Consider the following 27,898-nt stretch of genomic DNA (forward strand, 5'->3'; position numbering starts at 1 on the left):
TACAGAGAGATAGTGCTCCCCTTCTTTTGGTGAAAAGCAAGTGCAGGGAGAGTCATGGGAGAGTAGGCAGGATCGTCTTTGTCAAAATACCAAAACAAAGTAAGAAATGAAAAATATTCAGCCTTTTGTAATTATTTATATTTTAGTGTTCTACAAGGTCTGACTTGGTTGATCAGGGCCAGACCTCCAGATGGGAGAAGCTTGGAGGAAGGTTGGGAAGACAGAAAGGGACATAGCTTGGAGATGATGTTAATGGCACATTTCTGAAATAACTGCAACTTCAAAGTCAAAGGAAGAAAACCTAATAGTTTTTGAGATGTCAGGTTAGGAAGAGAAGACAGGGCCAATATAGCAACATCTTTAAATAACGACTGAAATAATTTTAGACATGCCAGCAAACAAAGGCTGGAGGTGCAGAGGGAGGAGGAGAGGCTCCCTCTGAGCCATGACCCCAGATTCCCTCCTCTCTCCCCATATTCTGCAGTCCAAGGACCACCCCCTCCAGAAAGTCTTCTGTCCCCCACCCCACCCAGGCCAGGGTCTCACCTCCATGCACCATAGCCCTTGACCTACTTCTGTCTCAGCACTTGTGACACTGAGCTCTGCTCTACTCTCCAGCCTCCCTCTGGTACTGGCTCAAGTGCTCCCTCAGGGCAGGGATCGGATCCTTTGAGCCTTGGAGCACAGAGCGGTGTTGATTAAATAAAGGAATGACCTGAGTGAGTAAATGGATGGATGAGGCTGTGTTAAAGATAAAATTAGAAGAGAAGGGGAAGCCCAGTTTTATTTGGGGAGAGGTGTAGGCTAGTCCAAGACCTATGTGGGGTCCAGGAAGAATCACAGGAAGGGACCAGGATTCTCACACTTCAGAACTCAAGGCCATGGTCTGTGACTGGCCCACCTCTGAGCATCCTGGCTAATTCCACAGCCCGTCCACAAACTCATTCTAAGAGAAATGAATCAGACTTACCTCAGAAGCTTGCCCACTTGAGCTAGTATACTCTTAGCATCCTTTTAGAAAAAGAAACAGTTTGGGGGGTTCTGGGTTAAAAGGCAGTTCTGTCTGTGCCATGACCTTGCAAATGCCAAGTCCAAAAGTTCTGTATCACTTGGCTTGTAAAGCTTGAGTCATCATTTTTCCCTTAAGGAAGGAAAAAAGTTAAGAGTTTCCTTAATCCATGTTCTCAATGCCAGTGAGATTTGTCTATAATAAAACTCCGTCCCTTCCTTTGACACACTAGCTGTCCCTGGACCCAAGCTGACCTTGTGACCATAACTCTATATTTTTAGTAGTCTCAGGCTTCCATGAGGGTTCTTGATGCCCCCAACATGGAATAGAGGTTTAATTCAGATCAAAAAGTATTTTCGTGTAAGAACAGTTAGCCTGTTTCCTGTAGTCCAAGAACTGCCAAGATTTTATACTTATTAAGAAGGTGGTAAGTTCGCCGATATTCAGTTCAGTTCAGTTCAGTCGCTCAGTCGTGTCCGACTCTTTGTGACCCCATGAATCACAGCACACCAGGCCTCCCTGTCCATCACCAGCTCCCGGAGTTCACTCAAACTCATGTCCATCGAGTCAGTGATGCCACCCAGCCATCTCATCCTCTGTCGTCCCCTTCTCCTCCTGCCCCCAATCCCTCCCAGCATCAGAGTCTTTTCCAGTGAGTCAGCTCTTTGCATTAGGTGGCCAAAGTATTGGAGTTTCAGCCTCAGCATCAGTCCTTCCAATGAACACCCAGGACTGATCTCCTTTAGAATGGACTGGTTGGATCTCCTTGCAGTCCAAGGGACTCTCAAGAGTCTTCTCCAACACCACAGTTCAAAAGCATCAATTCTTCAGCACTCAGCTTTCTTCACAGTCCAACTCTCACATCCATACATGACCACTGGAAAAACCATAGCCTTGACTAGGCGGACCTTTGTTGGCAAAGTAATGTCTCTGGTTTTCAATATGCTATCTAGGTTGGTCATAAGTTTCCTTCCAAGGAGTAAGCGTCTTTTAATTTCATGGCTGCAATCACCGATATTTCTCAGCAAAATAAACATCTTTTCCCCACCTGAGTAGGGGCAGGGTGTATCGCCGCTGGAGACCACCAGGTGGCGGCAGAGTGCCTCTGGCCATCTTTGCGGGGTGCGGGTGATCTGGGGGGGGGTGCGGGGGGCTTGTGGAGCTGAGGGGGGGCAGTCATCTGTGGAGGCACTTGAGATCTGAACTTTGGCCAAAGAGAAGAGGGAGCTGGCTGACCCAGGATTTGCCAAGCCACAGCTCAGAACCACAGAGAGCTGGACAGAGAAGTGGGGAGGGAGTGCTTGAAAATCATAGCCCATTTGTTAACCTCCTGGGTAGGAAGCTGACCTCATCCAGGCAGCCCTGCCCACAAAGCTTGGCACAAAGAAGACTCTTGGACTTTTGGCCAGTTCCTGAATTAAGGACTCAGGAGGTGAGAGAGTCTTGTGGCCACTTGGGCCAGCAGCACCCCACTCTCTCCCCTGAGTAGGCTTGAACCCGTGGCAGCCCTTCAGAGGTGTGTGGACAATGCCCCAAGTCCCCCAAGTAGCAGGTCGATGGTGTGTGTTGGTCACTGTGTTCCCAGACGGAGGTTGACGGCTTGTCAAGTGGGGTAACAGCTCCTGGGCTGGGCTCTTGCCAACGCACCCTGCTGTCTTTCCCAGAGCTGGCATTTCCCAGGATGCAAGATATCTGAAATTCTGGAGCGAGCACATGTCAGACTCCTGTGACCCCAGCTGCACACTGCCCTCTACCCCCATGGCGTGGGGCTAACCTTTAGCTCTGATTGCAGCACTGAAGCTGCTCTAATGGGAGCTTCAGTTTCTTCAGTTCCCCCAAGGGCTGAGTCACCTCTCACCTCCAACCTGAGAGTCCCCGTGACCACAGCGTGTCGTGTGCTTGCATTTCTGAGTGTGTGCCCTGCTTGCCTCCTGCAATTGTGTACAGGAACGAAGGGGCTTGACAGTGCTTTGCCTGCTGTTCTGGTTCTCCCTGTGAGAGTGAGAAAGAGGCACAAGTGTGTCCCTGTGGGTGTTGGACTGATGGTTCTCCTGAGAGGATGGTTGTCTTTGAATGAGTTCTTCACGTGTAAGCTCATTTCCCTCGTCTGCTTTCTCCTCTCCCTTTATATGTTCAGCTTTTCAGGGTAGTCTAGGACTAATAGCTCATTGCAGAGTCAGAATTAACTTATAAGGCTGCAGATTCCATATAGATGAATGCCCTGAGTGCCCTCATGTGCTGAGCACCCAGTATAGTGCCTGGCACCTAGCGGGCATGTAATAAACTATGTGCAGGATGGAATGGATATGGAAACTATCCACATTTAGATGATTAATCACTTTTCTAATGCCCACACATCTAAATCATAATAAATATGAATGGTGTAGTAAACATTACATTATAGATTTTACATGTTATTTTTAATATTTTAGTATAACACTCCTGCAATAAAACAGCAGTTTTCCCATTTGGAAGCTTAGGAAACTAAGGCTCAAAGATAACACTCAGAGTTCAGGCAGTGGTGGTGTTAGTACCAAAACCTAGACAGATGGAAAAGTCTGACTGTCCCCACTGTTTGTCAACAGAAGGAAAAAAAAAATTGAAGGAATTGTCATCCAAAACTACTAGACAAGTTAACATTTGTAAAGTGCTCAGAGTGGCATACGTACATAGTAAATGCCTTTTAAGTGTTTGTTAAATCAATACAAATAAAACCCAGGGCAATGCCAGAAATTGGATTTTAAGTCAGCTTCGTGGCTTTCTCTGACAGTAATTTAATCCTCTGGTGTGAATACAGTAAAGAAAAGTGGAGCTACTGGATGGTCTGCTGATGAAACAGCCACCAAGTCTGGGGCACCCAAGCCACCGGCGTCCAGCAACACGAATTAGAGTATCTCAGGGCCTGGGGGGCAGGGGCGGATCTCAGACTGCGCAGTCCCCGGCTTTAAACTTGGATCCCAGATGTCCTTAGAAGACCTAGTAGTGAGATTCGAGGGGTCCATGCGCCCCTTGGAATGCTGCACACTGCGGTGGTTTTGTGCATTGTTTGGGTGCAGGGCCGAGGTTTTCATGCCTCAGAGAGCTCTGCAGGCCAGAAGGTTCAGTGCTCTGGTCAAGCAGAGCCTCCCAAGGCGGGAGTTGAGGTAGGGTGGGGAGGCCCAGGGCCCCGGACTTCATTAAGGCCTCAACTTCAACCCCTTTCTTTGGGGACTTGAGGGATGAAAATCCACACGCAGTAGGGTATGCGGCCATCTGGTCTGGCCACTCACAGAGAAACAGGCTCTTCTGTGATCTTCCACCTCCTCCGGGGACACTGGGACTGTCCACAGCCTGTGAGCACCTGTTCAGATAGTGTGGGGGTCTCCACAATCTCCATACCCTAGCCACTGCCTCTCCCCCATCGTGCATCCTCCAAGCTATACCAGCCCGGCAGCCACGCTGTGGATTGCCAGGGTGGGAGAAGCCAGACCCCCCGGGAGCAAACACAGCCCCTGCCGTCCTGGCAGCGCACAGCTCTGCTCTGCCTCTCAGAACGGGGCTGTTTCGGTGCCAGGCTTGGGCACACTGCCTGATGGAGCAGTGACCTGGAGCCGCCTCCTTCTGGGGTGCTCACGCGGCCTGACCTCCTATGAAGGTTCCATTAGAAACTTGCCAGAGTTCATTCTCACATTCTAAAAGTCATTCTCTCAAACTTTTATCAAGACACCTATGTATATAAAGCAGAAGCAGTAAGGGCACTCACCTCCCCTCCTGCTCCAGGGTTTCTCTGAGGTCTCAGGAGTGACTGGTGGACCCTCACAGTAGGACACACGCCTGCCTGCCAGGAGATGCCATCTGCTTGTTGGTATTTACAGACTTTGGCAGCCCAAGCCGGCCTCCTGGAGCTGTCCCCTCGCTGTCACTGCACCAAGATAGGAAATTGAGAGACGCCTGCCCTCTGGTGGTGTTCCTGGGGATAACACCACCCTGAAAACCCACTCCAGGGCTTTGATGGACAGGACTGGATGCTCAAGAGATGGAGGAAAGTATCTTCTCTAATTAAAGAGTCAATGCTGATTTCCCTTTTGGCCCATGGAACTCCTTGAGTCATTATTTAATCATTCAGGGACATTATGAAGCTGGAAAGATTCTATTTTTCTGCTAAGACACAGTCTCCTAGGAATGTCTGAATCATTTGGGTCTCAGAGGACATTTTATCAGCAGCTTGGGATTTCTAAACACTGGGGCAGCCAGGAAGTCTGCTGTTTCAGCCCAGCCTCCGTCATGGAGCTTTGGGGCCCACAGTCCTGCTCTTCATGGAGCTGGAAGCCCAGAGCTTGCTTGGACTCTGGCTTCAGCCTTAGGTCTGGGGTAAGGAATCCCTCGATGCCCCCGAACACACACACTCAGCCTCAGTGAGAATCAGCGCTCCTTCTTGCTCCCTGGGGGGCCTGCCTGCTTTGCCGTTTTCTCAGTGCTGGGTCCTGCACCCCAGCCCCGGGGCTGGCTGGGGACCTGCTTGCCTTCACTGCCTCATCTCTTCTGCACCAGTCTCCCCTGACCATGCCCTGCCCACCTCCTGAGCTGCCCAGTGCCTCTTGCTAAATCCACCAGTGGTTGTCACCCAGATCACCCAGGATCTCATTGGAATGCACTCATTCCATGGGTATGGGGAGGCCCAAGAGTCTGCGTTTCTAACAAGCCCCAGGTGATGCTGCTGCTGCTGGTTCCCAGAGTCCACTGGGCATCAGAGAACAAAGACAGTGGTTCTCAAGTTCAGCTGCACTTTGTGAAAGTGTTAGTTGCTCAATTGTGTCTCATTCTTTGTGACCCCATGGACGGTAGCCCACCAGGCTCCTCTGTCCATGGGATTCTCCAGGCAAGAATACTGGAGTGGGTTGCCATTGCTTTCTCCAGGGGATCTTCCAAGGAGATCAAAAATTACTGAGGCCTGAGTCCCACCCTAGAGGTTGTGTTTTGAATGATACGGTGTGTGGCCCAGGCACTGGGATATTTTTAAGCTCTCTTAGTGGTCCTCGGACCAGCCAAGGTTGAGAACCATTGAGCTTGAATGTGGACTGCAGCCTTCCTGCCCCAGGCAGCCGCTCCTCAGCAGCTACTGGATCCCTGGATGCTGTCCTTTCCTTGATGGGTGGTCTCCCTCCACCTGCTGCAGCTGAGTCCACCCCTACGTGTATTGCCCTGGGCTTCACATAGAGCATGTGTGAATCGCATTTCTTGAACTTGTGCAAAAAGAGGGGTTGCAGGAAGTCACCTCCACATGGACGTGGTTGAGGGATGGTAGCTGAAGGCAGAGCAGGGCCAGGGGGACCCCTGGGCTGGTGCGGAAGTGGAAGCACAGGACTCAGGCAGTCTTGGGCTCTGTTTGCAACTGCCCTGGGTTCTTTGGGGCTTCCCAAGGGGGCTCAGAAGGTAAAGAACCCACCTGCAATGCAGGAGACCCGGGTTCAATCCCTGGGTTGGTAAGATCCCCTGAAGAAGGGAATGGCAACCCACTCCAGTATTCTTGCCTGGAGAATTTCTTGGACAGAGGAACCTGGTGGGCTATACAGTCCATGGGGTCGCAGAGTCGGACATAACTGCATGACTAACACTTTCACTTGGGGTTCTTTGGGAACTGCACTGGTTGCCCCAAGGGCTGTGGAAACGCCTGCAGCACCCGCCCCGGGTGGGTTAGGTAAACTGCCCCCAGCCTAAAGGGGGAGCCCCACCTCCCCCACCCCCAGCTCAGCTCCTGGATCCCGCCCTTCTGGTATTTACTCTGCCAGAGATTCCTTGGGAGTCCAGTAGGATTTTACCACAAACAGTCCCTGTTTCCTGTACATTGCCACCGCGCCCTCAGATCTGCACAGCCTCACTCCCTCCAGCTCTTGCTTACAATGGCAGTTTCTGGGGGAGGCCTACCCTGACCGCTTAGTTTAAAATGCCACCCTTTATGCCCCTCTTTTCTTCCACAGAACCCACCACCTTGTCGCACACCATCTAATTTCCTAACCTGTTTTAATGAATTAATTCCATTTATTTACGTTTCAGCTGCACTGGGTCTTCATTGCTGCACACAGGCTTTCTCTCGTGGTGGCGAGCGGGAGCTAGTCTCTAGTTCTGGGCCCGGGCTTGTCTCTGTGGAGGCTTCTCTTGTTGCCGAGCGCGGGCTCTAGAGCACAGGCTCAGTAGTTGTGGCACAGGGGTTTAGTTGCTCTATGGCATGTGGGATCCTCCCGGGCCAGGGATCGAACCCATGTCCCCTGCATTGGCAGGCGGATTCTTAACCACTGGACAGCTGGGGAAGTTCCTAATTTCCTAGTTCGTTACATTTATGGTCTGCCTCTCACCCACTGGAAGGGCAGCCCGAGAGCCGCTGCCTGTCTGGGTCACAGTGCCTGCCTAGGGTAGGACACCCAGGGTGTCCGGCACGCACTTGACTTCTAGACCTTTCCCAGCCTGGTTTCTGAGTCCTGGCATCTAAGGGATGCCATGGTGTCAGGGCCAGGCCCGCACTGCCAGCTTCAAACTACACGTCCCCACTGAGCACTGACCGCTTCCCAGTGACCAAACCCGGGTCTACTTAGGAAGTTTTTCCAATCACACAAAAAAATAAAAAGCAACATCTTAACATTTGAAACAGCAACATAAAATGACTTTTCCCTACCAGGGAGACAGCTCAAGCTCCAAGTCTCCTTTTTAGAGGGAAAGACTGCTACTTGAAGAAGTACCGGAGCTACTTCTCAGGGTAGAAGGCTCGGGCTCTGAGGGGTACACCCCATGCTTCGGGGATACACAGGCATGGAGGAGAACAGGTGCCGCCCGGCCCCTGTTGGGCATACAGGCGCGTCTTCCTCTGGTGCTCAGCGTGGCAGCAGCTCCAGCAAATGGCCTTGGCAGCTGCCCTTTTTTATTCATCATGTGGAAAGCGCTTGCCTCAGATTTCAGGTGACAGTGAAATGGCTTCGGTTTAGGGGCCACACACAATTGGACTAGGTTTCAGGGAGGATGTGGAATTGGAGCTGGGTCTCCTCTGGGACCCAGCAGTGAAAGTGCTTGTGGCCTTGGAGAGGAGTGAACAGGAGGGCAGAGGGCGGCAGGAGACTTCCAGAGGACGTGCCGAGGCAGCTGGAGCTGGGCGAGAACCGGGGTGAGGGGTGCAGAAAGATTAAAATAGGGTTCCTGGATGGGGGTTGGGAATGTCATGTTGTGAGAAAAGAAGACATGACCCCCTCAGCATGGGCCAGGAGGAGAGGAGGTCAGTCGGTGGTGATGGCCAGGGCTACCTTAGAATTCAAAGGGTCTGACTTCCCTCGTGGTCCAGTGGCTGAGACTCTGAGCTCCTGATGCAGGGGGTCCCAGTTCGATCCCTGGTCAGGGAAGTAGCTCCAACATCCTACAATGAAGAGTTCACATAGCACAAATAAAGACTCTACATGCCGCAACCAAGACCTGGTGCAGCAAAATAAATAATTTTTTTAAAATCCAAAGGGATCTTTCATACACACAAAAGCATGCACAGCAGATAGCCCCTGTGGACAGAGCCTTTAGGCTTCTCTGGGCCTCGGCCAGGTGGGACGTGGCTGTCCCTCTGAGCTGGCCGTGCTAGTCCTTATTTCCTGGTCTCCTGGACAGACGCACAGCCCTCCCAGCGGTGTCCCTCTCCTGGTCTTTCCTTCCCTGATGCTGGCTTCTCACCTGTTTCCCAGGGTTCCCATGCATCCCTCTGACTTATCCCAGCCACCCTCATCAGACCAACCTCAAGCCCCCTCTGCTCTGAATTTAGGGCTGTCAGATTTAGCAAATAAGGTTACAGGGTACCCAGTTAAATCTGTATTTCAGATAAACAATGAGTTTTGTTTGTTTGTTTGTTTGTTTTTTTGGTGTAAGCGTGCAATGATTGTGCATGCCTGCTTGCTCGGTTGCTTCAGTCATGTCTAAGTCTACGACCCCATGGACTGTAGCCTACCAGGCTCCTCTGTCCATGGGATTCTCCAGGCAAGAGTACTGGAGTGGGTAGCCATGCCCTCCCCCAGGGAAACTTCCCAACCCAGGGATTGAACCTGCTTCTGTTATGGCTCCTGCTTTAAGCAGGCGGGTTCTTTACCATTAGCGCCGCCAGGCGGATTCTTTTAACCACTGAGCCACCTGGGACGCCCATTGCAGTGATTGGGACATACTTATAGTAGAAAATTGTTGATTGCTTATCCAAGATTTACCTGTTTGTCCTGAACTTTCTCTGGAAACCCTCCTGAGGTCTGCGTGGTGTTGGTTTGAGGTTTATCCTGCAGCCTATTAGTCGTGGGCCACCAATTGCTTCTTGACCTTTCAAGAAGATCCAGGATCAGGGGGAGCCCTCGTGAACCTTCAGGAAGGTGGAGCGAGGTGGTTCTGCGGGGGACTTTGAAACCTGCCTTCAGTCTGGCCTCCACTCACTCTTGTCCCCAGTGAGAACCCTCCCTTCTACCTGGCAGCTCTCCTCACCCCTCACCCCAGCCACACTCTTGCCCGTGGGCTTGGGGGTCACATCAGTCACCCTCTGCTTGTCCAAGGCACCTTCCATCCTTCCCCATCACCTGATGGAATTCCCCTACCCCTCTTCCTGGGACCAGCTTCTGAGGCTGGGGATTGAACCCCCAGTTTTTTCCCCCGGAGCCAAGGACACCTATCATTCCCATTGGTTTTAGAAAACATCCAAGAAAGATTTGAATAAGCCAGGTTTCCTTGAAGAGCCACGAGCTTTGTCCCACCTTCCCACAGCTGGGGCCTCCTTCGAGCCTTCCTTGGATGGATTGTGAGGAAGAAATCTCCTGCACCCACAGTATTCCTTCGGGGAGAAGGAAGCACCTCAAGGCAGGAGTCCCCCTTCCAGCGACACCCTCGGGGTCTTTGAGGGAGGGTCCTGGCCGCTGTGCAGCAGGTTCCAGCCGGCCGCTCCCTCGGGACAGGAAGGACAGGGGTGACGGCTGGATCTTTGGGCCATCAGATGATTATCATCATCATTACCACCACCATCACCATCGTCATCAGCTGCATGGTTCCTTCCAGGTCAGATATATTTTCTCATTTAATTTTCAATGACCCTGGAGGTTAAGGAGTTTTACATATGGGGAAATGGAGGTCTAGAATGCCTTTGGCATGGCCCCAGGAGACTGAAGGTCAGCCAGAAGCGAGAAGGCCCCAGCCACTGGTGATCCAGGGCACCTCATTCCTCCTCGTCAAGGCAGGCAGGCGGGTCCAACCCATAAATAACCTACCAAGGCAGTGAGTTTTGACCTCACCATCCCAAGACCTTCTTAGAGGCACCCCCTTATCACCAGAATCTTGTGTTCCTGAAGGCAGTGGATCAAGTGTCCTAAGAGACCTATCAGCTCTGAGATTTTCTGCCTTCTCTCCACATTCAGGCCTACTCAGGAAAGATTTCATCCTTGGTGGCCGCATATCTAAGTATGGTCGTGATCATGTAGTCAAGGGTTTCCCAAAAGATGGTCCACGGACCACTAGTCCCTCCAGATGCTACATACAAAAGTGTGCCATGGGATAGTGAGCTTGGGAAACACTGATTCTGTAATTCCTTTTGGAGTCTGTTGGTGTATGATAGCATATTAATGGCACTAAAATGTCCTGCAAAGAAAAATAATCCATTTAACCTTGACACAAATTTTCCAAAACTTACCCAACCATGGAAACTTTTTATTGAGTAACAACCATTAACGTTCTGTGGAACTAATGTTTCTTACAGTCTGCTTGGAGAAGCAAAGATCTACTTCAAATCTTTTCTTATATAACTGAAAAAAAAAAAAGAAAATTCACTTATTAATTCACTGAGCACTTGTTAGAGGTGGTTTGAGATGTAGAATGTGTGCTCCATTCTGACCCTGCACAGAAGTATAATAATAAAGTGAAAGTGTAAAAGTGTTAGTCACTCAGTTGTGTCCATCTCTTTGGACCCCATGGACTCTAGCCAGGCTCCTCTGTCCATGGGGATTCTCCAGGCAAGAATACTAGAGTAGGTTGCCAAGCCCTTCTCCAGGGGATCTTCCTGACCCAGGGATCAAACCCGGGTGCCCTGCATGGCAGGCAGATTCTTTACTACTGAGCCACCAGGGAAGCCTTATAGTAATAAGTGTAATAATAATAATAATTCATGCAGTACTTATCACATAGCCAGCCTCTCCACTAACCTTTGTGATCTTCCGTCTTTACAACAAGGCTATGAGATGTGGTTTTGTTCCCATTTTAAAGATGAAGGGACTGGAGCGCAGGGAGATGCCGTGAGCAGCCTGGGTCAGCCTGTAAATGAAGCTGCATCTCTCAGTGAGATGTTTCCAGTCTTTGTCCTTCTGCCCAGCGCCCGTGAAGAAGGCGCAGAGCGGGGGAGGTGGGAGGTGGTGGGACGGGGGCGGGATCTGAGAGCAGGGCTGCGGCGGGCCCTCCCCCGCTCGTGCCCCCTCCCCGACTCTTGTCCCTGCAGGTCAGCAGGGCTGCGGCAGGCCCTGCCCCGCTCATGCCTCCTCCCCCACTCTTGTCCCCGCAGGTCTACCTGGCTGAAGCCGTGCTGTGGGAAGAGAGCAGCCGTGTGGCAGGTATTTTTGCTCAGTGCGAGTGTCAACGGTTTCCTGGTAACCTGTGTAATATTGGTGGTGATTCTCCTGACTCTGGAACTTCTAATAGATATAAAGCTTCTCCAGTGTGAGTAGCAAGAGAGATACATATGCAAACACATATGATGTCAATATTCCATGTGCATCCATCAGGGGTCCCCAACTACCAGTGAGATCTGCCCCCAGCCCGAGGGCTGTCCCCACCTCCTCACCCCCCGGCCCCATAGCTCATGGGGGTGACCCCGGGGAAGAAAGCATCTGGCACCCCCTCTCTCTGTCACCCCAGCATGGGTTTGCCCCTCCATCCACCCAGTGTGGCCTCTTCACTCCCCCTCCCCAGCATGCCATGATCAGCGGCTGATAAGATCCAAAACGTTGGGGACCCCTGTGTGCACCATTTTTTTTTTTTTATTGTTCCCATTTGGAATCTTCCAGATTGGAATTTTCTGTAGCTTAGAGTTCCCACGTGTGGAGGCGTCTCACTTTGTAGTAACCTGTAATGACAGCAGCCGCAGTGATGCTAGGATTCCCTGTAGGATTCCCTGTATTTTTAACCAGTTGTAAGTTGGCAGGGTTATGTGTCTATAATGTGATCATTTTGGAAGCACTTCTCCGTGCATCTGATCCTAGTAGCAGCCCTGGGAGACAGGCAAGACGGCTGTTACCCTCTCTATGGATGTGGGAATGAAGCTTGGGAGAAGTTAGACTTCCCCTTGGTGAGAGGTATGGGAGCTGGGATGTCGAGCCCGCATGCCGGTTTTCCTCCTCAGCCTGGTCCTGTTGGTGTTTGTCCTACGTTCGTGGGAGCCTGACACGCGTGGTGGCTGCTGGCCTGCCTGCCACCTCTTCTGTCCTTCCAGTGCCCCTTGGCAGCACAGCCATCAGAGCAGAGGGTCCTCTTCCTGCCCCAGCCCCTTGTAGATCCCTGTTTGGCATACCAGCACGAAGGGCCAAGGGCCTTGACTCTTGGTTTTGGGTGAGTGAGTGCTCTTTGCATCCCCAGAGGTCCCCTAGTCAGAGGATGGTTCATTCAAATGCAAATAAAAAAAGAAATGAACTTGTTGGCCCTCTGAGAGATTTCCTTCCCATCCATTGGCAAAATCCAGGACTGTTGATCCAGCCACCCCCGGACCTGTTCTGTCATCTTAGACTTGTTTTCTCAGTTGCCCACAGGTCCTTTACTGGAGTTTCTGCACTCAGGGTCCGTCAAAGCTCCTGCCAACCTGTTAGCCTTCCCTCCTCTCCGAGAGGGTGGCAGAGAGTGCAGAGTTGCTTTTGTCTGATGAGCCTCGTTGGCTTTGTACAGCTGGTGGCCCCTTGGTTCTAATCACCGTATCTTCCAGCAGAAAGTAACCAGCCCTGATTTTACACTCAGCCTGTCTTCAATTATACTGTGTTGTCTATTTTCCCTCCCACTCATCCCTCCATCTGCTTTTTATGAGGTCTGACCATAACAGAGTCTTTCTTTCCCTGTTGTGGGTTATACCCGGGGCCCTTGGCCGCTCAGGCATTGGGTAGAACCGAGAACACGGCCGACACTGGAATTTTGCTTAAAATTAAGTATCCAGGAGATTGATTTTGGTGGGAGATCCAATAGCAGCTCATAAAAGGCATCTTAAATTCCATAAAATGCACAATCAGAGATTTATTGCTCTTCTAAAGCGATCCGTAAAAAAAAGCCCAGGAATTCATTTGAGAAATAATGGGGAGAGATTTTATGTTTCCAGAATCATCTGGAGGTCCCTTCAGAATCACGCAGGCCTCAGCCTCCCAGTTCCCACTCATCTTCATGTGACCCACAGTGGGGCAGGCCTTGCCTTCTGAGGCTCGTATTGGCCTCAAGCCAGGGGCCCCAAAGTCTCCCACCTGGAACCCAGTGTGGCAGCTCTCTGACCCTGGACATGGTCCAGGACTTCGTTTCCACCTGCCCCCCAGGGCAGGCCCATCTCAGAGTTTTGGGGAGGCTGTGGGTTCCTCTCTTTGGCCAGCCTGCCCCACTGATGGCTCAGGGCATTTTTCCTGGGCTCCCAGGGGAGCTGAGCTACGTGCTGAGCAGGCCTGGCCAGAGTGCAGTAGGGAAGCGTGCTCCCAGCAGCATTCCTGTGCCTTGTTTCAGCCCTGCCACGCCGCCCGGGGTCACCCACTGCTACCACTCTCTTTTTGGGGCTGGCCCTCTGAGCGGCATCCCCTTCTGCCCTCTCTCTATCAAAGCCCACCTGCCCTTGTCCTGGGCCCCAGCATCTTACTGTTAGCCTCAGGGCTCCTATACTATGAGCCCAGAGGTGGTGCCTTAGTGCCAAGGACTGTCTGGTGGAAGGTGGGGTGGGAGTTTCAGTGGCTGCTGGTGCTCCCTGCTCACGCTCTGGAGGCGGGAAGCTGTGCCACTTTCGGGAGGCTGACATCCCCTCCCCACCCCCAGCTCCCTCTGCCAGTCCCAGCTCCAGTCTTCTCCCCAGAATACTCTGGCTAACACTGCCATCTCAGCCACTCAGAAGTTTCAGAATGAGAAGTCAAAGGAAGCTTGCCTTAAATCCCACTCACAGCGCACAGTGCTTTGGGGGTCAGTTGTGGTGGGGATTTCTGAAAGCTCATCTAGATCTGACCAAAGCTGCCTTCCCTGGTCCGAGAGCCCTGTAAGGGATGTCTCTGGAAGGCCCCTCTGGAAGGCTCCTTTCTGGGCACAAAGCCCACAGCGGCTGGTGGGACTGAGCTGGAACTCTGAGAGGCAGCCTGGGGGGAGATGGAGGCAGCCTCTCGGGTAGAAGGAAAAACAGCATCACAGACCCACCCACCTCCTTCCACCTCCATTGCAGACAGCCCTTAAAGCTCCCTCACGTTCTCTGGCCCGACTGCTTCCCAGTCCAAATGCTCACTCTCCGGGCTCCTGGAGGCCCGCCTCCGTGCCTCGAAGCCTGCTTTGCGGATGGACCTCATTCCTTACTCCTAAAATCGACCCCTGTTACTATGCTTGCAGTTTCCAGCGCGTTCCAGTTTGCCGGCGTGATACACTGGATCAGCCTGGCCATCCTCTCGGTGTTCTTCTCGGAGGTGGGTTGAGACTTGGGCCCTGTGACCATCTCTTCAGGGCAGCTCCTGTCCCAGGGAGACGAAGCTTTAGTCTCTTGGCCCTTGAGGCTGCAAAGAGGGAGACACAATACGGGGAGCAAAGTTGTGTGCTGGGCCTTAACGGGTGGCCCGGACGGTGAGCAGGTGTCGTCCAGGTAAGGGGTGGAAGGTGACCTCTGTGAAGGTGAGGCTGAGTGGTAGGTGGTTGAGAGAGAGCAGATGGTTCGTGCAGCTGGTGAGGAGCAGGCAGAGGCCAGGCCAAAGCCCAGGGGCCTGGAGCAGGGAGACTGACTGGGACACTATGGCTGTGGTCCTGGGTGCACCGGGGGCCGAGGCTCAGGAGGCAGAGAGACGGAGTCACGGGCCAGGCAGTGGACTTGACCCAGGTTTTCAGCGGGGACAGGGTCTGGCTAGACTGAGCTGTGACCCTTCTGTGGGAGCAAAGGGGCATGTGTCTGGGGTCAGGGAGCACGGATGCCCTTTGCCATTGCTAGAGTCAGCTGATAAAGCCCCGGCCCATTTCTCTGTGTGTGAGATAAGAGGGGAAAATCACCGAGAAGCCCTAGGGCCCTGGGTTTTGATGGGAGCTGATAGCCTTGAGTGCATCTGAAATGCATGGAACCAGGATCTCTGCCCGGTTCCTCTGCCTTGACGGGAGGGTGAGTGGCCAGTCCTGTGGGCAGCTCCGGGCCTGTCACAGTGACCCCTGCCTGCATCTCAGGGGCATCGACTTGGGGCTGTTCCCGGCAGGGTCTGCAAGGGAGGCTGAGAAGACTGGGCTTCGTCCTGTGGGTGGCGGGTCTTTATAGAACGAGAGAGTTTTGTGTGGCAGCCCTGTTCTTCCTAACAGAAGATGGGCCCGAGTCAGCTGGCCGCTGGCCTGCTCCATGTGCCCTCACCCCGCGCTGCCGCAGGTCCAGATTACCCCGAGCAGAGTCCCACTGGGGCCTCTCAACGTGGTCAGGAGGCGTGGGGAGGAAGTCAGAAAGGAACACGGTGCAGAGCCTGTAGGGGAGGCGTGTAGGCTTGTGCACACACACATATGCGTGCACACGTACACACACAGCTCACACCAGCTCCGAAGCAGAGGGGCCTCTGAGTCCCAGAGCACAGCAGGGCCTCAAAGGGCGGAAGGGTGCTCTGGGAGAGCAGTGATGTGGGTGGAGGGATGGAAGTAGAGAGTGTTTTGTGATGTGATCAGGCAACCCAGGGAGTCAGGCACCCGGGATCCTCTCGTGTCCGGGGTTCTCGGTGGGCCAGCTCTGACACTGGCTAGTGGCATGCACTCTCTTTCTCAGACTCAGGGGAGGCCCAGGCCCCTTAGGCCTGGAGTCCAGAATCCTCAGCCTGGGCGTGGGGTGTGCTGGGCTGGGCAGCAGGCATTCCACACCCGGAACATTTTCTTCCCGGGCCTTGGCTCCTGCAGCCCACGAAGTTGGCCAGCAAGCCTGGGCTCAGACTGAGGGGGCAGACCCAACACTGCCCCTCCTGGGAGGTGTCCCCACCAGCTCACCAAGGTCATCGCCCTAGAGATGCTTCGGCCCCCAGATAGTGCCTGCTCCCTGGCCTGCTGCCCCTCGGAGGGTCCTTGTCTCCGGCCGGGAGGCCCCCTCGTCTCCATTCACTGGGGCTCCCTCCCACACATACACGGGCCCTGGCCAGATGTCTGCTTGATGCAAGCCTTGGAAAATGTGCCATGTGTCTGTGACTGCCAACAAAAATGTTTAATCAGTTGCTGCGGTTCTTCCATCTATCCCTCCGCTTTGGTTTTATTGGCTTCACAGAATTTATTACCCAGCGTTAATTTGGCATTCCCTTCCTGTCACTGCTAGAGACGAGCCACCTGAAACAGACAAGCCCCTGTGTAGAGGCATTATGGCTTCAGACCCTCACCCCCCTGCCCTGTCTCCACGCCATGGAAGTGGGCTGGGTTTCCCACAGGCTCAGCAGGGAGAGCTGGGGGCTGGGGGAGAATGACTGCGACCTTGGACCTTGTCAGAGATGGGGAGGGTGGGGCTATAAGGTGGGAGTAAGAGAGGGTAACAGGGGAGTAACGGGGGGTGGGAGTAACAGAGGGGTAACAGGAATAATAGAGGGACAACGGGAAAGTAACAGGGGAGCCCTGCCTTCCCCAGCACAGCCAGCCCCACATGAGGGGCAGCCCACCTCGAGAGCCTGGGTATCCCCGGAGCTCCCAGGAGAACCTAGCATCTGAAGAGGTTAGAGCCGTCCCACAGAGCAGGGGGCCCAGCCCCAGGCTGTGGACCAGTGCTGACCCGGGCGAGGCCTGTTAGGAACCAGGCTGCACAGCAGGGGATGAACAGAGGGCAAGGGAGCGAAGCTTCATCTGTGTTCCCATCACTTTCCATGGCTGGGCTCACGTTAATTACCACGTGTCCCCCACCCCTCGCCCCATCTAAGGAAAAGTTGTCTTCCATAAAACCAGTCCCTGGTGCCAAAGAGCTCGGGGACCGCTGCAATAGAGGCCCTCAACCCCTACTCCCCGGAGGGTTGGAGTGTGTGAAGGTGTTTGTGCTTCTCACGATGACAGGGCCACCTCTAGCGGGAGTCAACTGTCCCTCCGCCGTGGAGTAGGCCTGCAGATTTGCCTGCTGAAAATGCCAAAAGCGTCCCTTTAAAACCATGCAGATGAGGACCGCAGCCCAGGGTCACGTAGCCAGTGTCCACCAAAACGGGGCCCAGGGCTCCGGACTCTTGTCTGGCGTGTCGCTGCCGCATGCCCCCTCCCTGCCCACCCCCCTCGGCCCTGGTGCTCGCAGGCGGGGAGCAGACTAAGAATCTGAGGGAAAGGTCTGGGTCAGCAACTGAGAAAGAAAAGCCCGAACCCTGTGAAATCTCTGACCACAGACCCAGCACACCCCCTCACCTAGGGAGAAGCCAATGCCGCCCCTTCGGGGCTGGCCCTTGTCCCTCTGGGGAGCGCCCAGGGCCATGGCCGCCGGCCGGGGGTGGGTGTGGAGTCCAGGAAGGTCACACCCAAAGGGCTCCTGAGGCCAGGCGGCCGGTCACCTAGTCCTGAGCCCTGTCCCACCCCACGTCTCAGCTGAGCTTGAGGACAGTCCCCGAGTTGTGCAGGACATTGTGTGAGTTAGAAAACTGAGGCTATGGAGGAGCAGAAAACTGCCAGGCCCTCGGGAAGATGGGCGGCACGGATGCAGGCCTCTGGGTGGGTGTGCGAACGCCAGCCTGTCCTTGCCCGTCTCAGAGCTCCAGGGGCTGCTCCAGGGAAGACGCCCCAGAGCACAGAGCTAAGTCTGAAGAGAAGTATGGGGCTGCTTTGGGCTTAGTGTGAAGACATCAATTTTTAAAAATCAATTAAATTTAATTGGAGAATTAATTACTTTACAATATTGTGATGGTTTTTGCCATACATCAACATGGATCAGCCACAGGTATACATGTGCCACCCCCCATTCTGAATCCCCCCTCCCCCCTCCCTCCCCACCCTATCCCCCTGGGTTGTCCCAGAGCATTGGTTTTGGGTGCCCTGCATGATGAAGCACCATGGATTGAACTTGCGCTGGTCATCTCTTTTACATATGGTAATTCAGTTTGAGGAATTGCCATCTATTCAAACAGGCCAAGCTATTCAGCAGCAAGGCAGATGCTTCTCAGTGTAGCGAGAGTAGGTGCCCCACACGCAGTCAGGCCGGGCAGGGTCCCTGCAGGGGCATGAGGTGAATGTGGATGCCTGGGCAGCTTCCTGGGCCATGTCAGGCAGGGTCATCCCGCTTCCTCCTGCTTCCATGGGGCCCTGCAGCACTGAGACCGGGCAGAGCCTTCAGAATCCAGATGGACAGTTGTGCAAACCGCCTTTGGCTGAGACCAGGCCCAGTGGTCACTTGCAACTGGGGAGGCCAGCTGCTTCTCTTCCCGAGACTCCACGAGGCCTGGGGGCCCAGCCAGGCTGGGTCACCCTGCAGCAGGGCCTGAGCGCAGGTCATGGGGTGTTGGCCCCGTTCCCTAGCCAGGGTGGAGATGCAGAGAGGCCCAGCTCCTTTTCCTGGAAGAGGGGAAAGCTAGCCCACGGCTGACCTTGTAGATGGGAGCCTCAAGGCAGGAGCAGCAGCTGCTGCTGCTTCCTTCTGTTTATTATTATTAGGATTCTATTGAGGTGAAATTCACAAAACAGAGCCTTTTATTTTTATCAATTGATTTTTGGCTGTGATGGGTCTTTGTTGCTGCCTGGAGGCTTTCTCTAATTATGGCAAGAGGGGGACTACTCTTCATTGCGGTGAGCGGGCTTCTCACTGAGGTGGCTCCTCTTGTAGAGCACAGGCTGTAGAATGTGCAGACTTAGCAGCTGTGGCACAGGGGCTTAGTTGCTCAGAGGCATGTGGGATCATCCCGGACCAGGGATCGAACCTGTGTCCCCTGCATTGGCAGGCAGATTCTTAACCACTGGACCACCAGGGAAGTCCCAACATAACAGCCTTTTAAAGGTTCAGTGGCACTGAGCACCCAGTGTGGTGTAACCATCACCCCTTCCTAGTTCCAAAGCATTTTCATCACCCACAGAGGAGACCCTGTCCCCACTGAGTGGCCACTCCCCCATTCCCCCTTTCCCACAGCCCCTGCCAACCACACCAGTCTGCTTTCCGATTCTATGAACTTAACTATTCTGGATATTTCATAAAAGTGGAAATATTCAATATATGACTTTTTGGGTCTGGCACTCTCACGCAACATGTTTTCAAATTCATTCACATGGAGTGTGGTTCAGTGCCTGTGTCCTTTTTATGTCTCAGCACCCTTCCATTGTATGGGGAAAATGGAAGCTCTCACTTATTCATCTGGCTCCTACTTTTGGGTGACTCTGTGCCAGGTACTGGCTCTGTAGGTGGTGCTGGGCATGAAGATTCTGCCCTGATAATCAAGACGCAGGCCCAGTTCAGGGGTTTACTGTCTACTGGGAAGGAGCCAAGCAGATGTGTGTAAGGAGAACAAGAAACTGAGCTTAAATCTCCCACTGCGGTCAGTGGGAGACCTCAGAGGGGCCGCAAGCTGCTGCTGGATGTGTGAGCTGCCAGATGGGTGGGGGCATGGAGGGCCTCAGGCAGTGGTCACAGAGTGAACAAGGGACTGAGAAGGAGCGACCACAGCATGTTGGGGTGTTGACTGTGGCTGGGGAGGTGGTGGGAGATGTCCTGGGGACCAGGCCAGCTCACGAGGTCCTTTCCAGGTCTTGCTTAAGAGTGGGGCATCTTGTTCAGGAGTAGGGTGCCTTGCTCAGGATTGGGGCATCGTGTTCAGAGTGTGGAGGAGGCTCCAAGCAGGAGAGGGAAGTGATGAAACTGGCCTGTTTGAGAAATTGGCCAGGCAAGGCAATGAGGAGTGGGTGTTGGAAGTGGGAGGAAGACTGGAATTTGGGGACTATTTGGGAGATGTGGTTCAGCTTCAGGGTTAAAGGTTTGACCCAGAGCAGTGGAAGCAGGACGGAGGAAGGAACAAGCTGGACGGAGTTGAAGGAGCTAAACTGCAGGATGTGGGGACTGGCCAGCATCGAGGGGAGCATGTGAGCAAGAGAGGGGGGCAAGCATGACTTGGAGGGTGAGGGGGACCGGTCTCCTAAGAGGGGGTGGGGATGCCCTTCACTAAGCCCAGAAACTGCTGCAGGAAGAGGGGGGATGGGGGAGGAGAGGGAAGGAGGCCTCAAGGTGTCCCGTGAGAGTTGAAGCCAAGGGTGCAGTCGTCTGGGGACCGGGAAGCATGAGAGGAGAAATGGAGCCCAGGGAAACAATTTGAGGATGGAAAGCTGACTGAGAAGATGTAGCCAGGAGGTGGGAGGAGAATCCAGAGGAGTTGGGACCCTGGAAACCAAAGAAGGAAGGAAGGAAACCAACCAAAGAAGCCAGGGGTGCACCCCGCAAGCTGCTGAGGAGTCGGCACTAATTACCAGGTGCCAGCAGTTTTGGTGGGGGCCAGCGTCAGGCTGCAGTGGGTTTAGTGGAGACACCTCTTCAGAAACTTGGGAGAAGAGACGGGGGGGGGGGGGGGTGGCTTAAGGGAGACTTGGGGTCAGTGAGAGATGTTTCAGGACCCAGGAAGTGGAGATGTTCATATTGCTGAGAGGGAGTTCTAGAACAAACTCTGCTTGCCTTGTGGATTCCAGGCTCTCCTCTCCTACCCACGCCTAGCACGGTAGCCCCCCCACCCCCAGCAGACCCCCGCACCGTGAGCACACAGCCGGGTCATGTCAGCGCTTAATGCAGGGCCCTTGGTCACGTGGTCGCCACCATGCTCTATCACCCTGCCGGCCTTGAACCCATTCTTTTAAGGTAGCTGGGAACCGCCTGCTGAAATGGAACCAGTGCAGCCAGTGCGCCTGTCGGCTACCGTGTCTGGTGCGGGGTCACCTCTGGACCCCTAGGGCGGAGGCTGCCCGGGGGGAGGCAGATGCCCTTCACCATCGGGATCCCCGCACATTTGGAAGACCTGAGGGTGGAGGCGGGAAGTGGGGGAGCTGCTCACTCTGCTCCTGTTTTATCAACGCCTAACTCCAGGGGGCGCGCTTGTGCTGCCCTGCGGTCTCCCCTGATCGGTTTCTCACCCGATAGACCTTTCTTTTGCAAACACATTGAAGACTGCTTTCAGCTCCCATTTCCTAAGTTCTCCTTGTAGCTGGATCCCGGGCAGTGTGCCTACCTCTTGCTGCTCCAGTTTAAAAGGGGGCTTGCAGAGGAGGGAGCCTGCAGCCATCTTGGCAGCAAAAACTTGCCCAGGGGTAGATAGGCGTCTTGAGGAAGCACCAGGGATATTCCTGAGACCAGGCGGCTCCCCAGAGAGCCCGGGCACCGCCCCACTCCCCAAACCCACCAGCTGCAATGTTGCAGGGGCACAGGCTCAGGGCGAGATACATGCTGCTTCCTTCTTCCTGGCTGGTGGGCCCAGCTTTGGGGATGGGTCTGTGGGGGGCAAGGGTGCCAGCCCCCACTCTGCTCACCAATCAATGAGCCAGGGAATCTCTCTGCCTGGAGAAGGGATGGTTGTTGTTCAGTTGCTAAGTCGTGTCCAACTCTTTGCAGGTGCAGCGGTCAGGTCTTCCCCACCCACCCTCATGCTCCCTGAAGCCTGAGCCTCTTCCCTGGGGAGAAGGGAGGGGCGTCCCTTCTGAGAGCAGAGCTTCCCAAGGGAAAAGATGAGGGCCCTGGGGTAGGAAGGAAGAGGGGCCTGGGAGCCAGAAGGCTTACCTGCCCCTCTCAGCCTCAGTTTCTGTATCTGTAAAATGGCAGAAGACCTTGGCTTATAGAAAACAATAAAGGGTGACATCCTGTAGGTTTTGCCAAGCCTATCCTGAGCGTCAGAGCAACCTCATCTCTGGAAGGTGAGACTGGAATGGAGGAGACTGAAAACTCTTAGTCCCAGGAGGGCAGAGGCAGCTGGAATTGAGGGTACAGGTCCCTCAGTCCCTCCCTGCCTCAAAGACCTTTGCAACACTTGGGGGCAGGATCACAAGGCTGAGGGTCTTGGGGCGGGGGAGGTGTCTTCGGCCAATGTCCCCGGGTTAGTAAGGGTTAGTCAGAATCAGAAAGGGGCCCTGACCTTTGATTCCTAATCGAACTCTCTCCTTGTTGCGTCTGGGCATGTGGCCTCCCTGGTTTCACCCAGGGCATTGTCACCTCATACATCCCCGCCATTCTTTTGGGACCCCAGGGGAGTTTGTTTAAAAGGCAAATTCCTGGGCCCTTCACCCAGAGGTCCTGATATCCTGGATCTCCATGAGAGTCCAGAAATCTTCATTTTAAACAAAACCCCAGGACTGATGCTGAAATTAAAGCTCCAATACTTTGAAAGAGCCGACTCATTGGAAAAGAACCTGATGCTGGGAAAGATTGAGGGCAGGAGGAGAAGGGGGCAACAGAGCATGAGATGGTTAGATAGCATCTTTGACTCACTGGACATAAGTCTGGGCAAACTCCGGGAGATAGTGAAGCACAGGGAAGCCTGGCGTGCTGCAGTCCACGGGGTCATAAGGAGTCAGACACGACTTAGCAACTGAAAAACAAATAACAACCCAGATGCTGCTGAAGCAGGGGGTCCTTGCCAGCACTTTGAGGAACACTAGCTATCAGCGGGTTAGTCGACCGGGGCGAGACCCATGGTGGGGGCTGTGAGGTGGGAGGGCAGCATGGCTTGATACCTGCAAAGGATGCCACAGGAGAAAAGCGCCTGGGTGGGGTGTTTCAGAGCTGGGTTCTCATTCCAGCTTTGACCCTGACTCAGAGCCACCAGTTCCAGGCCATTTCTCTTCTCCAGCAAGAGGATGGCCCAGGAGGGCTTTCCCAAGCCCCCACCACAGCTGCTTTTAGCTGTTCTGTTTCCATGGGCTGGGCTAGAAAGAAAAGGCTCCCTCGGTTGGCGGGGAGGGTGGGGGTCTCTGTGGATGGACCAGCAAGGAAGGCAGGCAGGAGGCAGGTGCTTCTGCTGCTCTGCTTGCCTTCCTGGCACCACTTTGGCCCAGGAGCCCATCAAGCCTCCATCCCTTCCTAGAGCACAGAGGCTGTGTGTATGCTGCCTGCCCCTCCCCTCTGCGGGTTCCTGGCTGAGTCTCAGCCTAGCCGGCTCCCTTCCTCCTCCACCTCCTCCCCCCACCCCGGGCCACTGACTTTTCAGTAAGTGCCGCTTTGTTTATAAAGAAGCAGGATGATTCCCTTTTAATGAGGTTCTGAGAGTAGTCAAACCGAGAAGGGAAAGTGGAATAGTGGTTTCCAGGGGCTGCGGGAGGGGGAGACGGGGAATTAATATGTAATGGGCACAAGAGTTCCAGTTTGGGGAGATGAAAAAGTTCTGGAGGTGGATGATGGTGAAGGTTGCACAATAATGTGAAGGTTCTTTATGCCACAGAGTCTAAAATGTGTGTGTGTGTGTGTGTTTATTTTACCACAATCTCAAAAGGAGCAGCAGAATGAGAAATCATATTCGGACCAGACCCTGTTCCCCTCTGTGCTAGCCAGGACTTTCTGCTTTGGGAGCCTCAGAATGGTGTGTTTGGGGTGTATGTGGCTGGTGTATCCTTTCAGAGGAGACAAATGCTGAGTTTCAAAGTTGGCCCAATTTGAGGGAGTGAACAACAGAAGACTCTGGGACAGTCTGGTGTTCTCATGCAGCCTGAGTATACAACGCAGAGTCAACGACCTCCACGTCCAAACACTGACTCACTGCCCAACGCCTGAGTGACTTTGGGCAGCTTCCTTAACCTCTCTGAGCATCCCCTTCTGTAAAATGGGAGTCACGTGTGAGGAGGGCCGGCCCAGGATTTGCAGCCTACTGATACATCCCAGATGGCAAATGTTAGTCTCATATGGAACTGGAAGATGTGTATCTTCTAATCCATCTCTCCAGCAGAAGAGGAAATGGGCCCAGAGAGGGGATTTGACTTGCCCATAGCCACACAACCAGCCCATTACTGAACTGTGACCTCAAGATACCAAACCACCAACCCAGATCTCTCCGCACCCCCTCAGAGCTGCGGTGCGGTTAAGTGAGAGATCGGGGAACCACGTGGAAGGGACATCAGGCTGCCTGCCGTGTGTCCCTCTGTGTTCTCAAACATGGTGACACAACAGGCCGCCACCAGCATCCCTCCTTCTCATCCTCTCATGGAAATCAGGATAGTTCTTCATGAGGAAGAGGGAAACTTTAGCAGCCAGTCGTTTTTGTGGCCTAAGTATGGATAGAGATCCCTAACCTTTCTGCAGCTTTTGCCAAGTTCAGGTGGCTGACCTTGTATTGGGTTGGCAAAAAAAATTCGGGTGGGTTTTCTGAACAAACTTTTTGGCCAACCCAATCCTATAGGCGTGTGGGAGAACGGACCTCACCTGGAGGGAATTGCCATGAACTTCTCACCTTGGTTCAGGGAAGGACCTAAGACAATTATACCAGGGTCATACAAGACCAGGTTCTAAGTATCTTCTTTGGAGAAAAAGGTACTCTTGGTGAGGAAACCACCCCAGAAGGCAGAGGCGTTGAAATGAGTTATGGAGGATTTTAAGGAATCAGTCAGTCATGCATTTATTCATCACTCACGAGGGTAATCGCTCAGTGTCACTCTATGCCAGACACTGGGATAAAGGAGAGAAATCAGACAGTGTCTCCTCAGCCTTAACTGGGGTATCAGGCAGGCAGTCACCACGAGGTGAGATGAAGTGCTGGGGGAGGGGACAGCAGCGATTGATGTTCCCAAGGACTATTAGGACACCCAGGAAAGAGGCACCAAGCCTGGAGAAGGAGATGAAGTGCTGGGGGAGGGGACAGCAGCGATTGATGTTCCCAAGGACTATAAGGACGCCCAGGAAAGAGGCGCCAAGCCTGGAGAAGTAGAGGAGCTTCATGGAGGTGATGCTTGAGTGGTCGGGAAGATACCCTGGAGAAGGGAATGGCTACCCACTCCAGTATTCTGGTCTGGAGAATTCATGGACTGTATAGTCCATGGGGTGGCAAAGAGTCAGACACGACTGAGCAACTTTCACTTTTACTTTCAGAAGGAGAAGAAAGCCTTTCCAAGTAGAGAAAGGGAAAGAGGCCCTCTGGTTAGCACACAGGCCAAGATGCTCTAACAAGAAAACCAAAAACGGGCTTAAACAAGGCGGGATTCATTTCTCTCTCGTGGAAGGACAGGTGGGACCGGCCGTTTAGGCTCATGTGGTGATGTGGGGCTGGTGGGGACCCAGCAGTGCCTCCATCTTGTTGCCCAGCCCTCCCTAATTGAACACACTTCCCCACCACACTGACATGCCCACATTCTAGTCTTTGGGAAGAAGGAAGGAGAAGGAAGGAGGAGGAAGAGCTCACAACTGAGAGGTGGGACACAGAGCTTCTCTGCTCATAAGCTGTTGGCCAGAACTTGCTCACTTGGCCACTCCAGATGCAAGGAAGGCTGGGAAATGTAGTCTTTTTCTGGGTGGCCATACTGAAATTCCAATTATTGTATGAGGGAAAAAGAGAGATTGGGGGTGGGGGAGCAGTCTTTGCCACATGTGGAGACAAGGTAAAGGAGAAAGAATTGCATGTTTGTAGGTTTGCAAGTGCTTTGTGTCATGACAGGAGTGCAAGAGATGACTGGAGAGGGAGGCAGAGTTCTGAGTGTCCATTCCAAAGATTCAGAGTGTATCTGTGTTCAGTGGGAGCACTGAAGGTGCTGAGCCAGGAGCTGGCGCCAGTGGTAACGCAGACCTGAGCTGCGCCATTCAAGGCGGGACTGGGGAGGGCACGCGAACCGAGAGACACGTAGGGGAAGACTCTTCCCGAGGAGGCAGAGCCTTGGATTCTCAGCTCTGGAGTCTTCTCTGCTGGTGGAAGCAGGTAGGAAGAGCAGTAACCATGCCCTCTTTTCTCACTTCCTCTCCCCAGACTGTTCTTCGGATTGTGGTGCTCGGGATCTGGGATTACATTGAAAACAAGATAGAGGTAAAGACCAGTGTCCCCCGCGCCCCCCCAGCCAGCCATCCTGGAAGCTGGAAACTATCACTGTCCTGTCCGTCCCAGGGTGGGAGCCATCAACAAAGGCCAGCTCCCTCCCACGCTGGACACACGAGTCTGTCCAGCTGTGCCTTTGGGTGGGTGGGGAAGGGAGACGACTGAGAAAGTTTCCAGCGAAAGAATATGGTCTAAAATATCTCCTTGAAGTTCTGCAAAATTTAAAAAGTTATTCTTGAATCATTTTGGAAAACTTCTGAAACGTGTTTGAAAACACATCTACTCTTTAAAATGGCCCCGTGGTCGGAGAGCAGAGTGAGGGGACCCTAGAAGTGCTTCTCAGCCTGGGTTTCTGCAGAGCAAACCAGTTGCTCTGTTTCATGTGAAGAGGGGGTGGGGTGTGATGGGTGGAGATGGGGTGCTGGGGAGGCTGGCTGTCCTTCGAGTTGGGTGTGCACAGGAGAAGGCAAGAAGGTCAGTGTCTGCTTCCCATTCCTTCCTCACCCCCGCCAGCACACACTTTTTAGCCTCTTTGGGTCAAATGCTGGGAGCAGACAGAGAGGCCTGGCCTGTGCAAGTCTCAGACCAAGGCCACGCTGGAACAGGCTGATGGCAGGGCAGGGCCCAGAGCTGAAGCTTAGGCGGAGGTCCCCTCCTCTCCGAACTCGGCCTCCAGGCAGAGTTAGAGACTCAGCACCAGCCCTGGTTGAAGAAGATGCAAGCTCTGGGCTTCCCAAGGGGAAGGGGCCTTCCTTCAGCCCCTGCTGCCACTGAGAGGTTCAGAGAGGCCAGCGCAGGAACCCTGTGATATGGAGGCAAGCCTGTCCCAAGAAGAGACAAGATGCTGGAGGCAGATGCTTGAAAAAGAAGCTTGGAACAGCCCAAAGCAGTCTGAACCAAGGCTGGCGATGGACTGAGGTCACTTGGAGGAGAGACAGTGCTCAGGAGCATGTCCAGCAGGGAGAGGCCCCTGAAGACTGGGGAGGATCAGGAGAGGTAGCCAGGGATGGGCGGTGACCTTCAGAGGGGGCTGCAGGGTATCATTGGCCAGTGCCAGCTGCCTTGCCTGACCTGGTCACTGGTTCCAGGACATTCAGGAAGGTGGCCCAGGATGCTGACATCCACCTCCTCTCACAGGTGTTTGACGGGGCAGTGATCATCCTGTCCTTGGCCCCGATGGTGGCGTCCACTGTGGCCAACGGGCCCCGGAGCCCCTGGGATGCTATCAGCCTCATCATTATGTTCCGGATCTGGCGGGTGAAGAGGGTGATTGATGGTGAGTGACCCGAAGGGGCTGAGCTGGAGGCAGGAAGGGTGGCATGGCTTATGGGGTCTTTCCCTTGTCGGAGCAGCCTTTCCTTGGTTCCCACCCCCATGTCCCAACCTGTGAATACTGTGGGGCTTGACATCTGCTCAGGGAGCCCCTAATTCAGGGTCCTCATCAAACCGGGATGTGATCGGGTCCGGCTTCGGAAGGTCCACCCTGAGAAGGTGCTGGTGGATCGTCTCGTCCATCGTCTCATTTCACAGATGGGAAGGCTCAGGCGCCGAGGGAGGAGGGTCACACAGCAAAGCAGCCTGGAGCCACAGGTGGAGACAGGATGCCCGAGGCCTACCGGTGCTCCCTTAGACATTCAGCCTCCCCCATCCACACAGGCTCTGCTCTCAGCTCTGTCCCTGAGAACATCCGCTCCCTCCAGGGCATGAACAGCGCCTCTCTGCCAGCTGTGGACAGCTGGATACCCTCACACCAATGCATCCTGACAGCTCCCGTTGTGAATGCTCTTCCCAGCTGTTCCCC

The 27,898-nt window shown here is 53.8% G+C and overlaps 1 protein-coding gene across 4 annotated transcripts in view; it reads left to right on the forward strand.

Moving 5' to 3' along the window:
* TMEM266 (transmembrane protein 266) overlaps positions 1 to 27,898 on the forward strand; it is a 125,072-nt gene that overhangs the window by 66,434 nt on the left and 30,740 nt on the right. For 2 of the 4 annotated variants that reach the window (XM_055555960.1, XM_055555959.1), the window contains 4 exons: positions 11,529 to 11,683; positions 14,570 to 14,643; positions 26,032 to 26,088; positions 27,235 to 27,373. In XM_055555960.1, coding sequence (XP_055411935.1) covers positions 11,529 to 11,683; positions 14,570 to 14,643; positions 26,032 to 26,088; positions 27,235 to 27,373 — 425 coding nt within the window. The remainder of the gene's footprint in view (positions 1 to 11,528; positions 11,684 to 14,569; positions 14,644 to 26,031; positions 26,089 to 27,234; positions 27,374 to 27,898) is intronic. The other 2 variants (XM_055555962.1, XM_055555961.1) reach the window with 2 other exon arrangements.

The sequence above is a fragment of the Bubalus kerabau genome, chromosome 19 (assembly GCF_029407905.1).
Source record: "Bubalus kerabau isolate K-KA32 ecotype Philippines breed swamp buffalo chromosome 19, PCC_UOA_SB_1v2, whole genome shotgun sequence".
In the NCBI taxonomy this organism is placed as follows: domain Eukaryota; kingdom Metazoa; phylum Chordata; class Mammalia; order Artiodactyla; family Bovidae; genus Bubalus; species Bubalus kerabau.